The sequence below is a fragment of the Marmota monax genome, unplaced genomic scaffold (genome assembly GCF_021218885.2).
Source record: "Marmota monax isolate L192 unplaced genomic scaffold, Marmota_monax_Labrador192_F-V1.1 WCK01_AAM20220418_F8-fsc00005, whole genome shotgun sequence".
Lineage (NCBI taxonomy): Eukaryota > Metazoa > Chordata > Mammalia > Rodentia > Sciuridae > Marmota > Marmota monax.
This window is the reverse complement of record NW_026692254.1, coordinates 14,371,327-14,385,438: the sequence shown is the minus strand read 5'-3', so window position 1 is coordinate 14,385,438 and position 14,112 is coordinate 14,371,327. Positions and strand designations below refer to the sequence as shown.

The 14,112-nt window shown below is 38.4% G+C and overlaps 1 protein-coding gene and 1 non-coding gene across 2 annotated transcripts; one reads left to right on the top strand and one right to left on the bottom strand.

Moving 5' to 3' along the window:
- Positions 1 to 760: 760 nt before the first annotated feature.
- Snrpa1 (small nuclear ribonucleoprotein polypeptide A') lies at positions 761 to 12,313 on the bottom strand. The gene is made up of 9 exons (XM_046435893.2): positions 12,164 to 12,313; positions 10,362 to 10,509; positions 9,366 to 9,444; positions 5,946 to 5,992; positions 5,342 to 5,444; positions 4,692 to 4,771; positions 4,233 to 4,308; positions 3,337 to 3,430; positions 761 to 1,032 (listed from the first exon to the last, which is right to left on the bottom strand). Exons 1-9 carry the CDS (start codon positions 12,243 to 12,245, stop codon positions 974 to 976), a joined length of 768 nt encoding a protein of 255 aa, XP_046291849.1. The 5' UTR covers positions 12,246 to 12,313; the 3' UTR covers positions 761 to 973.
- LOC124089567 (U6 spliceosomal RNA) lies at positions 7,121 to 7,222 on the top strand. Its single transcript, XR_006850795.1, has one exon. It is a non-coding gene; the product is annotated as a U6 spliceosomal RNA (small nuclear RNA).
- Positions 12,314 to 14,112: the final 1,799 nt, after the last annotated feature.

Sequence of the window (14,112 nt, the reverse complement as noted above, 5' to 3'; positions counted from 1 at the left end):
AGGTGGGCTTTAAATTATGTTAATTATGTACACAAATAAAATGTTTCCTAAGTTAATAATTTTTAGAACCACAAAATCAGGGCCTTTAATCTTCTAATACAAACACTACAATAAGATAATCTTGAAATAAAAAAAACCACTTACTTTTACTGTTGGGAATCAAGCCCTGAGATGCTTTGCCCCTAAGCCACATCCTAGTCCTTTTTTTTCTTTTTTAAAATATTTTTTCAGTTTAATTGGACACAATACCTTTTTTATTTTTATGTGGTGCTGAGGATCGAACCCAGGGCCTTGCACGTGCTAGGCGAGCACTCTACTACTGAGCCATAACTCCAGCTCTTACCTTTCTTCTTTATCCTAAGCATTTATCTGTCCTTGAGTTTACATCCACCAAAGAAACCATGTAATCCAGACTTTGAACACCAAATAAACAAAGTCATAGTGTCCAGGAGCTGAGGAAAGCATGACTTATCCTGCCACCAGGGAAGCCAAGATTTCCCCTACCACATACTAAAGGTTCCTGTCATATTCCCCTCAGCAATATTTCAAATCAATTTATTTATTTGTATGATATTTACAGATAGGTTTAATTAAAAAGGTCAAAAGATGCTGATTTAGAATCCTAAAGCCTTTAGGAAAATCTGAAAATATAAACAGTTCACAGATAATGGGGATGCCTACCTACAAACACCATTGTCCTGAACTTCCAACTTAAATCTGTCCTTAAACCTCAGTGCAAATACACCACAATGACAAGCAATTCGGCAGCACAGTGAGTGGCCTTTATTTTTTACCATTTGTAAAAAACTGACATTTAGACTTCAAAATTTATAATACAAAATTATGGGCAACAGTTTAAAACGTTTCAACAATGGTGAGATTCCACTTTGCTGACACAAACAAGGCTATTATTCCATGTTCAAAAAGTAGATTTGTCCCAAGACTGCCTGTTAGTAGACATCCACCACCTTGCTCAGGACCCGTTTGTGACTGTGTCTTCTTCCATCTCTTCTTCACCATCATCAGTGGGCCCTGAAAAAAAAAAAAAACCCAAAAAAACAAAAGCCACGTCAGTTTGAGAGAATATGTTTGCTTAGTAGGTGAGTGCCCATTCTGTGGCTACTGTATACCCGGCACTGGACTAGGCACAAAAAGACCTGGAGCAGCCCATTTTTAAGGAGCTTACACAGTCCAGGGTCAAACTGTCTTTGGCAGGTACTGGAAGGGATGATCGATTTCCAAGAAAAGGGTCACAAAGGTCACAAAGGGTCCAACTAAAGTCAAAACTATTGCCTCCCATTGTAGTTATTAGTTCATTTTTTTTTGTGAAAACAAAAAGGTTATATGCATGTGTTTCATTCTTGCCACTACTATGGGCAAAGAAACTAGAAATACTCAAAAAGCATTTGGGCATTCACTACTTGCCAGATCCTGGTAATAGTCAATGACTTTACTGTCTCCAAGGGAAACATGGCAACAACAACCACTTGGTTCAACAATATATGGCAGATTTTTTGGTCAATATATTAAAAAAAAGGAAATAATGTTTAAGTCTATTGCTTCTACAGTTGAATCCAAATACCAGATTTCTAGATGTAAAACTACAAGAAGGAATGGCTTCGAGAGTGCTACTTGGAAGCCTGGGCCCACTGAGATCTAGCAAATCAAGCAATGGAGCACCATATTCGATGTCTGAACTGTGATTTTGATTATGCTTTAAAATCTAAGATAGCCAAGACTCAACTGAAACATCCCAGGGATGGGACTTGGGGATGGCAGCAAATCAATGCAACAACTCTGACACACTATAGTCACAATACACATTATTTTTTGGCACTGGGGATTAAACCCAGGGGTGCTTCCTTACTGAGTCACATCCCTAGTCCTTTTCAAGATAAGGTCTTGCTAAGTTGCTGAGGTTGGTCTCCAACTTGCAATCCTCCTGTCTCACTCAGCCTCTCACCCCCAGTATAATAAGGAGTTTTCTTACTTCCCAATCTGTCATCACCTAAGCTCAAAAGGCTCAACAGATTTCCACCATACATCACACAACCTGCAGCGTCTACGTGGTTCTGTCAGCTCATCAGGCCACATCCTCCCAGAGATGTGAGCTTCATTCACTCTGGCCCTTTCTCAGTTCAAGTGTACCTTTCTACACAGGATTCTGGCAGGGCAGTCTCCTCTGCCTAGAACGTCCTGCTGCCTCTGTCTAATTCAGCAGTTCTTAAACTTTTAGAGTGAGGACTTAAAAATCTTTTGATTATGTCGATTATATCTGTTGATAGGTATCAGAAATTAAAACAACTTTAAAGAATAGTAACTTATTAAAACAGTAAAACAATTACATGTTTATGTTTGCATTTTTATAGAAATGGTATTTTCTACTACAAAACACTCTGTGACATTATTTGGTATTTTCCCATTATTTCTGCCTTAATAACAGTCAACTAGACTCCTGTATTGACTTCAACAGTGCATCTGTTCTAACACGTTTTGACTCAAGGCTATAAAGAAAATTCAGTCACACAAATACTTAGTAAGAAAGTGTCTCACTGAGTTGCTAAGTTGCTGAGGCTGATTTTGAACTCATAATCCTCCTGCCTCAGCCTCTGAACTGCTGGGATTATAGGTGTGTGCCACAGTGCCTGGCTTCTTTCTTTTTTTTTTAAATTTTGAGAATGATTTTGCTAAGTTGCTCAGGCTGGCCTCAAACCTACAAGTATCTTGTCTTAACTTCTGAGTAGCTGGGATTACAGGTGTGGACAAGGCCTGACTCTCCCAACAACTTTTAACAGCTTGTACTATTATCATCTCAGATTTAAAGATGAAGGAATATACTTCATATTTGCCCAAAGATAGAGCTGATGAGGCTAATATTTAAGTCTCAGGCTGTTTGGTTCTACGACCTGTGTTCCTAACTACTATATTATATGATAGCCATGCTTCGCCTAATGACAAAGATCCCTTCTGAGAACTTTATAGCTGGGTGATTTTGTTGCTATGTGAATCAGAATAGCACAAAGAGTATACCTGCAAATCTAGATGGTATCACCTATTGTATACCCATTCTATGATGCATAGCCTATTGCTCCTAGGCTAGAAACCTATACAACATGTTACTGTTCTGAATACTACAGGCAACTTTAAAGCAAAGGTAAGTATTTGTGTTATCTATACATAGAAAGGATAAAGTAAAAATACTAAGCATACGAGTTTTCCAGCTCTATTATAATATTATGAGACTACTGCTATGTATGCACTATGTCACTGACCAAAACATTATCTGGAGCATGACTATACATATGGGTAAAAGTTCACATAACACCATTCCCTAACCTGATCTGCGCTCTCTTCCAGGTATCTGACCAGACTGCAGCAACCCCTTCAGCCTCTCCACTTCAGCCAGAGTTGATGCATTTGCTATGGCATTCTAGACAGAAGACAGAGGAAAACGGAGATAGACAATTAGTTGCAATAAAGTACCAACCACGCGGAAAACACCTAGAAATTCACAGTATCTTTTCATATGGAATATGATGTAGCTCTGTGTTAGGGGAAGAATTTTATCCGCATACTGAATCAAAAAGCCAATCATATAAATTTTCAAAATTAGTGAAGGGAAACAGGCCTTCTTCTAAGAGAACGAATGATAATTCTACATATCCTAAAATTTAAGATAAATACCTATTGGAATTATATTACTGGGGACTTTAGGAGGCTGTATTATAAAATAAGGATGTTCCACAGAGTATTCAACAGGATCTATTAGCAAATCTTTGAAAGCAAAAATTAAGGCAAGGGCCGAGGCTGGGGCTTAGTGGTGGAGAGCTCGCCTAGCATGTGCAAGGCTCTGGGTTCGATCCTCAGCACCACATAAAAATAAAATAAAGGTATTGTGTCCAACTACAACTAAAAAACCAAAATCTTAAAAAAAAAAAAAAAAAAAATAAGGCAAACCCTGGTAACTATTAAGCATATCAAAGAAATTAACTATTTTAAATGACAAATGCATCCTGGGAAAACAAGAAAGACAGATGCTTCCCACTTTGATTGGCTGATGCAATTAATTCAAGTCAAATAATAACTTTTAGCTAGTTTTTTCTCAACTAGAACTATAGCTGGATTCTAACAACTATGGAATCTGCAGCATTCAGAACGTGGTTCACTATACCATGGTATATCCTAACCACATCTCAGCTCTCTTCAGTTCTAGAATACCAAAACATTATTACCTTGATTGCTTCTACATCCCCTGGAGATGGCCCACCTTTCTTTTTGTCAGTTGGCAAACCAGCACCTGGATTAAAACTTAGGAAGGAAGAACATAATTGTTAAATCCTGCCCAATGGAAGTTGCTTCTCTTTTACTTTCAAAGGTTTTTGAAAGTAATTCAACCAGTGTAGTATCTTATCTTTGTTAACAAACTGATACAAGAACTCTCTCCTTCAGAAACACCTCCCAATTAATCTTCCTATAGAGAAAACAGGATGTACAAAATTTCCCATTAAGACTGCAAACTGAAATATATTCTCTGCTAACCTGTTAATGTATGGACCATGGATGGCCATAAACTATCAGCACTCAAATTTAATACCACATCAATCAGTTTTTGACTTAATTTTGAAGGAGGCCAACTGCCAGACAGTGTTTCTGAAGGTGAAGTGGAGTTAAGTTGGATATCCGTATCTTACGTTTTGCTTCTCCTGGCAATATCCTTTGCAAGCTGTGCACCCCGTTTGCCCTTGAACATTTTCTCTGCTTCCTGACGCTCCTACAGCAACACCACACACAGAGTTAATGGAAATAGGAATACCACATGCATTTAGATGCATTCCTCAGAAAACATGGAAGCCAACTCTCCTGAAATACTCTGGGCTGGCAAAAATACCAAAAAGCCAATTTCATTGAAAAGAAGATAGTGGTCTTGCCTTCTCTGGTGAAGCTCCCTGAAGAAAGTTCCCTCTCCTCCTTTTAAGGAGGGATCCCAAAGAACCAGGAAAGGGGAGGAAAGCAAAAACAGAACCACTTCCAATAAGGGGTAAGTCATGCTAATAGTTGCTCAAAAATAGATAAAAATCTTTAGTGGGAACGTATTTAAGCAGATACTCAATGACGTGGTTCTAACATTTTGCCAACTATGGAACAGCAAATGTTAGACAAGAGTGTTAATTTAAAATCCTACCATGAGGAAAAAAAAATCTCACTTAACATTTTCTTTCCCATATTTTAAACTGCAAACTAATGGTAAATTGTACTCAATTAGGAAATTTAAAAAGTCAGTAACAAAAGTATAAAGAAAAACATAAAACTCTATAATGACCTACAATCAAAGAATACTTACTTTTAGTTTTACTTTCTGAAAATCCAGCACTCTGACTTGTGGGACTTTATAAATCACATACAGTCTATAATGCTTCTTATTTGTTACAGGATTTCTTAGAATGCTACAAGAAAAAGAACAACACAATACCAATCTTGTTCATAGGCTAGCGTTTAAGAGATCCATTTGAACAGTGTAATAAATTAAGGACAAAAAATTATTTACATTAAGGAAACATCTATCTATCTATATTTTTTTGTGGGGAGTACCGGGGATTGAACTCAGGGACACTCAACCACTGAGCCACATCCCCAGTCCTATTTTGTATTTTATTTAGAGATAGGGACTGAGTTGTTTAGCACCTCATTTTTTTTTTTTAAACATTTATTTTTTAGTTATAGGTGGATACAGTATCTTTTTTATTTTTATGTGGTGCTGAGGATTGAACCCAGTGCCTCACACATGCTAGGGGAGCACGCTAGGTGAGCGCTCTACCTCTAAGCCAAAACCCCAGCCCCCTATATTTGTTTTTAAAAGGTACTTTCTGACCGACTGACTGTTTTAGGGTCAAATGTAATTTTAAGTACTTCATTAGTTTCGTTAACACAACAAATAATTTCCATACCTTAGATAAGTCAGTGATTTAAGAGACGCCAAAGGGTCCAGATCACCCTGTAAAAATAAGGAGCACACATTAAGAACACTGATACCATATGCTGTCTATTTTGATATTTTGAAGAAAGTATCCATATTGTCTTTTATTTCTTACTACCCCAGCACCTAGCCCCATACTAGCACATCTCAAATGTTTAAATACTTATAATTCAAGCTTTGTAAAATCTTGGCATTAACTCTGTCAACAGCAGCAGACATACACAAAAAATTGATTTCCTCTGACAATCTCAAAATGGCTACTGAGCAATTATTCTGAAAAGAAAGCAATGCTAAAGCTGATGCAACTTTGGAGCAAGCTATTTACCCAGGGAATCTCAATCCATAATCTTGGTGTAATGTGGTCTTTTTTGGCAAGTACCTCCCCCAAGTGCCTGGGAACAACATATGGTCTTTGCAAAAAGACACCTTTATTCTAGGCCTCCCCAAATCTCTTCAAATAATTTTTCACAAAGTGAACAGAATAGTTAAAAACAAACAAAACCCCCACCAAATTATGGTAAGAAGGCAGGATGGTTTTTGAATCTGCCCAAATTGTCCCATAAACCACAGTTGAATGAGGACAGAAAAACCAAAAACTTATTGTCAATAGTGACAACTAAAGTAGATGAGAAGATATTTCCAATGACCCTACAAGTGAAATAAGTATGGACAACAACTTGAAAGCTTTAAGACTTGTATGTGGGCTGGGTTGTGGCTCAGTGGTAGAGCACTTGCCTCTCATGCATGATACCCTGGGTTGATCCTCACCACCACATAAAATTAAATAAATAAAAATAAAGATAAAAAAAAAAAAAAAAAGAGAGACTTGCACGGTAACATCATTTGTGTAGAAAGAAGCAGAGGGAAGACAAAGAGGCATCTCTTAAACTGGTGAACTCCAAAACAACCAATAGGTACTTAGTTTGAGAACAGTCCAAGGATCTGAACATTCCAATAATGAGTACAAGTCTATGAGAAGGTCTAATGGATTACAGCAATCTAGGCCCTCTAAACACTAACCAGAAATTGTTTCCCTTCCAGAACAAAGCCTTACACTGAGGAAAAAACTGCTAAAAACAGATCAAAATTTAGTAAACAGGGCTGCCAAGAGGGACAGTAAAAAGAAGTACTGATAAAAACAGGAGAGTGTTTACTTTTGTAGCACATATACGATAACTGGAAGGATATAGGGATTAGCATGGCCCGGACAAGAATGATATACAAAATCTGGAAGAGGTCCATATTAAAACAAGGAACTAACTTCCAAAAGCAAAAGGGAACACAGCCACTTATCAAAAAAGCAAGCATTCATCTTTACTTCACAAACACCACCAGAGGGACCTCTTGAGCTTGATACTGGCATAGCACCACAGATGATCCAAAAAGAAATACAAAACGAGGTTTGTTACACATATACAATAAAACACAATGATGATGTATTAATGAGTTTTAAAAAGACTAAATACACAAGAAGTTATGGAATTGCTGAAATGTTTTAGGTCACTATACTGTATTGTTTGGGAAAGTACATGTAAAACTAAGACTGACAGAAATCCAGGCAGGTAGTCAAATCCTCTATCACTGATGTGAGACTTGAACACACCTTTTTCTGTAACTCATAGGAACGGGGTTTTTATCTTTGCAATAAACTTCAAATACAACCATAACTTCTCAAATAGCATTTGCTATGAACACGCATTCTGGGCTAAGTACTTCCAATTTTGGAAAGCACACGACTTCAAGCCAGTCCATTCCTACTATTGGAGTTAAATACCCCTTTGAAAATCTGACAGTTCATTCTAAACAATAAGGAAAATAGAGAAGGCAGACAAAATCTTAGTAATCCAAAATCAAACTATGTAATATGAATTTAAACATTCAGTGTTAATGTGGAAAATTCAGGTTACAAATCAGGATAACTCAATATGAACTCAATTTTGTTAAAAATTAAACATGTAGAACAGATTTTTTTAAAATTACTTTATGTGATATTAGAGATTGAACCCCTGGTGATCTACCACTGAGCTATATCCCCAGACCATTTCACTTATTTTATTTATTTATTTCGAGCTTGAACTTGTGATTATACTGCCTCAGACTACTGAGATGCTGGGATTATACATGTGTAACAACACACCCAGCCAGAATGGAAATTTTAAGGGCATAAAAAAGGGCCCAAATCATTGTTATCTATATAGTAAAACTGAAATTTGCCTGTTATCTCATAAGGAAATCAGTTGCAGGTGGATTGTTCATCTAATTCGAAGAGCAAAGCAATAAAGTTTCTAGGATAGAATCATTAATAAAATTTAATGCATGTTAGATATGCAACTTAAAATTTTCTAGTACCTACATTAAAATAGAAAAACAGGAGAGACTAATAAATAATATATTGTTTTACCTATTATCCAAAAAACTATCATTTCAACATTAGTATTAAAAACCTACTAAGTTTATGTTTTCCTTTTTGGTACTGTGTTTTGAAACCTGGCATGTATTTTATAATTCTGCACATCTCTTTTTTTTTTTTTTTTTAAAAGAGAGTGAGAGAGAATTTTTTTTAATATTTATTTTTTAGTTTTCGGCGGACACAACATCCCTGTTTGTTTGTGGTGCTGAGGATCGAACCTGGGCCGCACGCATGCCAGGCGAGCGCGCCACTGCTTGAGCCACATCCCCAGCCCTAGTTCTGCACATCTCAATTCAAAGTATGAACTTGTAGCTACTGGTACCACATGGAACATTGCAATTCTAGAAAACAGTGCAGCAGGTGTTTCTTTATAATCTGGGGAGAAGAAAGGGAAGCTTCAACAGAACATTGGAAGTATTAACAAAAAAAAAAAAAAAAAAAAGAAGAACATTGGAAGTATTAACAATAAAATTGACATAAGAACATTGAAAATACTGGGGCTGGGGTTGTGGCTCAGCAGTACAGCATTCGCCTGGCATGCGCAAGGCCCTGGGTTTGATCCTCAACACCACATAAAAATAAATAAACAAAATAAAGGTTAAAAAAAAAAGAACACTGGAAGTACTAATAATAAAAATTGACATATTAGACTACACTCAATTAGGAACTTTTCCATCAGGATACTTTAACAAAGTCAAAAGGAAAGCCAGGATAGGAAAAGGTATTTGCAACATTTATAGCCCAGGAAGTTTGCCTAGCATATATGAGGCTCTGTGTTCACTCCCTAGAACAGTAACAACAAAAAGGTACCATATAAAAATAAAATAACCCAAAGGTCCAGATTCTGAAATAATTAAGAAAATGATACAAGGAAAAAAAAGACTACGAAATATATATATATATTTTTTGCATGTAGTGTAAAAGAAACTTGTAATACCTTTAACCCTGCCCCTAAATACATTTTCCCCCTGTTCAACTTACCAATTCCACAAGACTATTGTTGGTGAGAATGAGTTCTGTCAGACAGGGCAGAGCCTGATCAAGTCCCTCACCTATTCGGCTAAAATAAAAACAGAAAGTCTCTTATTGAAAGTGAAAATTAACAAACTAATAATTTCATCCCTGTCCTTGCTCAGAGGATCTCAGACCTCAAGTTCGAACAACCTTAGAAATCCTTCCATCATGCCCTATCTCACAAAAGAGAAATGAAGCACAAAGAGGAAACCCTGTCTGAGGTCACAAGACCAGTGACAGGAATGGGATGATTTTAGAACCTAAGTCTCCCAAGCCTTCTTTCTAATGCCATACTGTCCAGAAGAACCTAAAAAGGTTGAGAATTCCAGTTAGAATAAACTATTTAGCTTGCTTCATAACTACTTTTTGGTTCAGGAAGCATGGACACACTAGTGACTGCATTCACAGCTCAGGTACAAGATATAATCATTCCACAAGGGAATGGTTAACCCATGAAAACTATTTCTAGCTTAAAAAACAACTCAAGACTTTGTACTTCTTTATAAAAACATTATATTTTTTCCCAATAAAATTTGCATAAAGCTGATGAAGGGAGGGTCAAAAAAGATCTCAATTTTAATAAGTTTTATTTTAGAAATTGGTTGTAAAGAAAAACAAACAGTAGAAGGTAAGAGGTACAGATGATTAGTGAAAAATATAACTGGGTTTTGTATATACTTTTAAATATGACTGCTCTGCTTTAGAAACTAAAACATGTATAAAGCAGTATGATGGAAGATTACAAATATACAAACATATAAGATTTCTGAATAGGTACACATAACCTACATCACTGCCAAAGTAATCTCTGGATCTCAATGGGAAAAGTGTTACTGTTTTGTTGTTGTTAGGAAGAAACATGTAGGTTTAACTGGCAGTATGTATTACAATTTCTTCCAGGTACACCAAAACATTTACTCTAGAGGGGAAAAAAAATATATCACTCTCTTAGCAGACACTTACCATATTCTGTTGTTGTTCACTAATAATGTCTTCAGTCTTCTTAGCAAAGGAAAACCATCCAACTTCCTGATCTCATTGTCAGAAAAATCAATAGCATCAAACTGGTCTAAGGTAGCACCTAGATTTTCAATGACTGGAATTTTATATCCTAAAAATGGAGGGGGGAGAAACCACATAAGAGATTATTAATGTAATGTGATTTGAAAGTTCATTAAAATAGTATCAGTATTTCATGGTAATTACCTCAAAACTTTCATTTATTCAGGAAATAGTTACCTATCCCCTATGCCATGTCAAACACTCTGCAAGGTACTGAAAATAAATGAGGTAAAGTCACAAGCCCCCAGTGCCCTGAAGCTTATGGTCTGGCAGTAGACTTGAAAATGCTGAGAACAAGACTAAGATGATGGGGCTATTCATCCTGGGTAGTCTTGGTAACTAATGTTTATAAGAACATTTACAAGATATTTCACTGTTCTTAGGCTTTAGAGCTAATTAAGCAGTATAAGAAAAACTGACACTTGCTAATTATCAATGCCCAAGCCTTATTCGGAATTTGGGAAGAACAGTTCTCAATCTCTTGCATTCCCACAGGCCATATTCATAGAACTCATCCACACATCCTCATGATATCATGACAGTTTTCCCTTGTGACCTCCTTTAGCTCCAATTCTGAGTTCAAAGTCAACATTTTATACACAACTAGTAAACCACAGTGTGAACAAATTCAACTGATTTGTGTAATTTGGGCATAATTACTGAACTAGGTGCTAAATGCAGAAAAGAAACACAAACCAGGTTAAAGTACAGAGTCGGGAGCGGTAAAGGCTATATCAAAGTAAGTACTGCACCAAAATAAGATACTGCAAGTGGTTCAAATAGTGCCAAGAGTAAAAGTGATGAGATTCTCTTGAATGTGGCCTTCTTTTTTTTTTTTTTTTGAGAAACTTTAATTTCTCCTTCTTGGTCCCGGGAATTGAACCACCGAACCACACACACGCTCAGTCTAAGTTTCTAAAGGTCTCATTATGTTGCCAAGACTGGCACTGAACTTGCTACCCTCCTGTCTCAGTCTCCCAAGTGTCTGGGTTTACAGACGTTTGCCACCATGCCACTGAGAAATTTAAATTTCAACAAAATAAAAAGAACCGGGATTTCCTAAAGGTTAGCAAGGAATATTAGCACAAAGCAGAGGTGGCAGCAGTGGCACTCTGACCTTGGTGTCTCAGACTGTGATCACACATTATTTTACCCCGGAGAAATTGGTCTTTACAATTTTCCAGAGTATCTGATATTACAGGCTTGAGCCAATGCGCTCTTTACACCCTTTCTAAGACAGTATCCTAAAAAACTAACAAGTAGCTACCCGCACTCCCGTTTTTTTAACTTGTAACCAAACTTCCTTCCTCCCCCAAATGTCATTAACATATCTAATCCACAATATCTATTAACTATTTACAAAGAACCAACATTGTCACCCTGCTCTAGTTATAACTATTAACGAGCCTATTTTCCTGGCTCTAAAACAGCTCAGACTGCGGCACACGCCAGGCAAGGCCTAACAGAGTACTGATCAGGAAGTAATTACGACGGTCAAGCCTGTGAGTAGGAGCGGGACAACATAAGACTCTGAGGAGCCTAACGGCAAGATCGTTGGGCAACAACGGCAAGAGGCAACCACGAATGGGACTCCACACTGCAGGCTCGCGGGCCAAGCTCCAGCCACCGCGCACGCGGCCGGGCGCGGACCTCAAGGCCACGCACTGAGGCCCGGGAGAGCCCTTCCGCTGATCCCGACTCACCCCGGAGGTCCAGCTCGCGGTCCCGTACAGCATTGGTGTACTGCGCCGCTTGCTCGATCAACTCCGCCGTCAGCTTCACCATCCTGCCTTCTCCCGCTCCTTTTCCGCCGCCGCCCGCCCGCAGCCGCCCGCCAGCGAGAAGTCCCAGCGTGCACCGCGCTCCGCCGCCAGGCAGCACCAGTCGCAGCCGCCGCGTGCGCGCGCAGCTGGACCGCCAGGCCGAAGCAATCGAAAGAACCACATCCACCCTGCGCCCAGCCTCAAAGCACCAGGCGGCCAGGGTCTTGGCGCGAGTGTTGAGAACGTCTCTGTTTTTGAGTTCTTTGCTGGGCATGTTTGGCGTCTGGAGAGTTCCTGATATATAGCATTTGTGGCCAAAAGTTAAGCAAAAAGTGCAAACACCCAAGTGGAGTTTTCTTACACATCACTGCAGCTTGAGGTGGGAGGGAAAGCTGACCGTCCTCTCTCCAATCGGGAGAAGCGAGGACCTGTAGGAATTAGCGAATGGTCCCGAACTTCAAATTCCTGTCCTGAGTTTAGGTTGTGGACCTCTGGCTGCAACGTGAAGACCGCGGCCAGGTCACACTTTTCGGGCAGCTGCTGGGACCGCCCCACCGCCCCGCACATCCGAGCTGGCACCCGCGACGCTCGGGTTTGCCGAGAGACTTGCGATCTGCAGACATTTAAACATCCACACTGAAGAAGGACACACAGCAAAGTGTGCACGACAGAAGTCGACCACGTGACGAAGCATACACCTACGTTGTCGCCAGTAGGGTCCAAAACACACACACACACACACACACACACACTATTTTACACTATTCTGAAAGCCTTATCGGTTCCCAAAGGCAACCGCGAACCTAACACCACATATTAGTTTCATTTGCTTTTACTATAAATAGAATCATGAAGTATGTTTTTATTTGTCTGTTTTGTTTTGCCTGTTTCTTTGATATTATGTCTGGAATCCACCTGAGTCGCATACAGAGAAGGGTGGTTTTATTTCACTGCTGTAAAGAATATTTATCATAATGTAATTTAACCATTCTTCTGTTGATGGACATTAGTGTTGTTTCCAATTTCGTGTTTTCTGAATAATGCTGCTGTGAATTTTCTGGTACGTGGATCTGATGCACTTGTGCATGAGTTTCTCCCCTCCATGGAATTGCTGGGACATAGTGTATGGTAGCCCCAGAAGGTAAAGCCTAGCAGTTAGATGCTAAAAGGCTGAAATAATTTACACATTCTAGTGATGTGTAAGAGAATTTATGGCTTCCATCCTTAGCCTCCTTGGCATTCCCAGCCTGTAATTTTAGTGATTCTGATGTTGGCTGCATAGAAGTATAGTACTATTGCTTTAGTTTGCTTTTCTTTTAATATCTAATGAAGGCTGAGAACCCTCCTGTGTGTTCTGATATAGTCTTTTATCAGGTGCCCATAAAAGACTGTGAATTTTCTTAATATTTTAGATATGAACACACTCAGTGGCTTGCCTTTTCTCCCAATGATATTTGATGATTAGAAGTTCTTATTTTTTATGTAGTCCAATTTATCAGTTCCTTTAGGGTTAGTGAATAGTGTATGTATATGTGTGTTTGTCTTTAAGAAATCTTCCCTTACCTTAACATATTTTTCTACTAAAGGATTATCTACTAAAGGATTGTTTTATCTTTCCCACTTAGGTTTCCAGTCCATTTGGAGTTGATTATTTTTTGACTTTTTATTCAAGTATGGTACACAAACAAAAGAGTACTAACTGAACACAACCAAGCAATGGGCAGTGCCACAATCCAGAAACCCTTCTTTTGTCTTTACCACCCCTGCCCCAAGGGTAAACATTATCCCGACATGTTGTATAGATTGATTTCACCTAGTTTTGCATTTATGAAAATGAAATTGTACCTTACTATCTTCTTGATATTATGTTTGTATGCAGATGTAGTTCT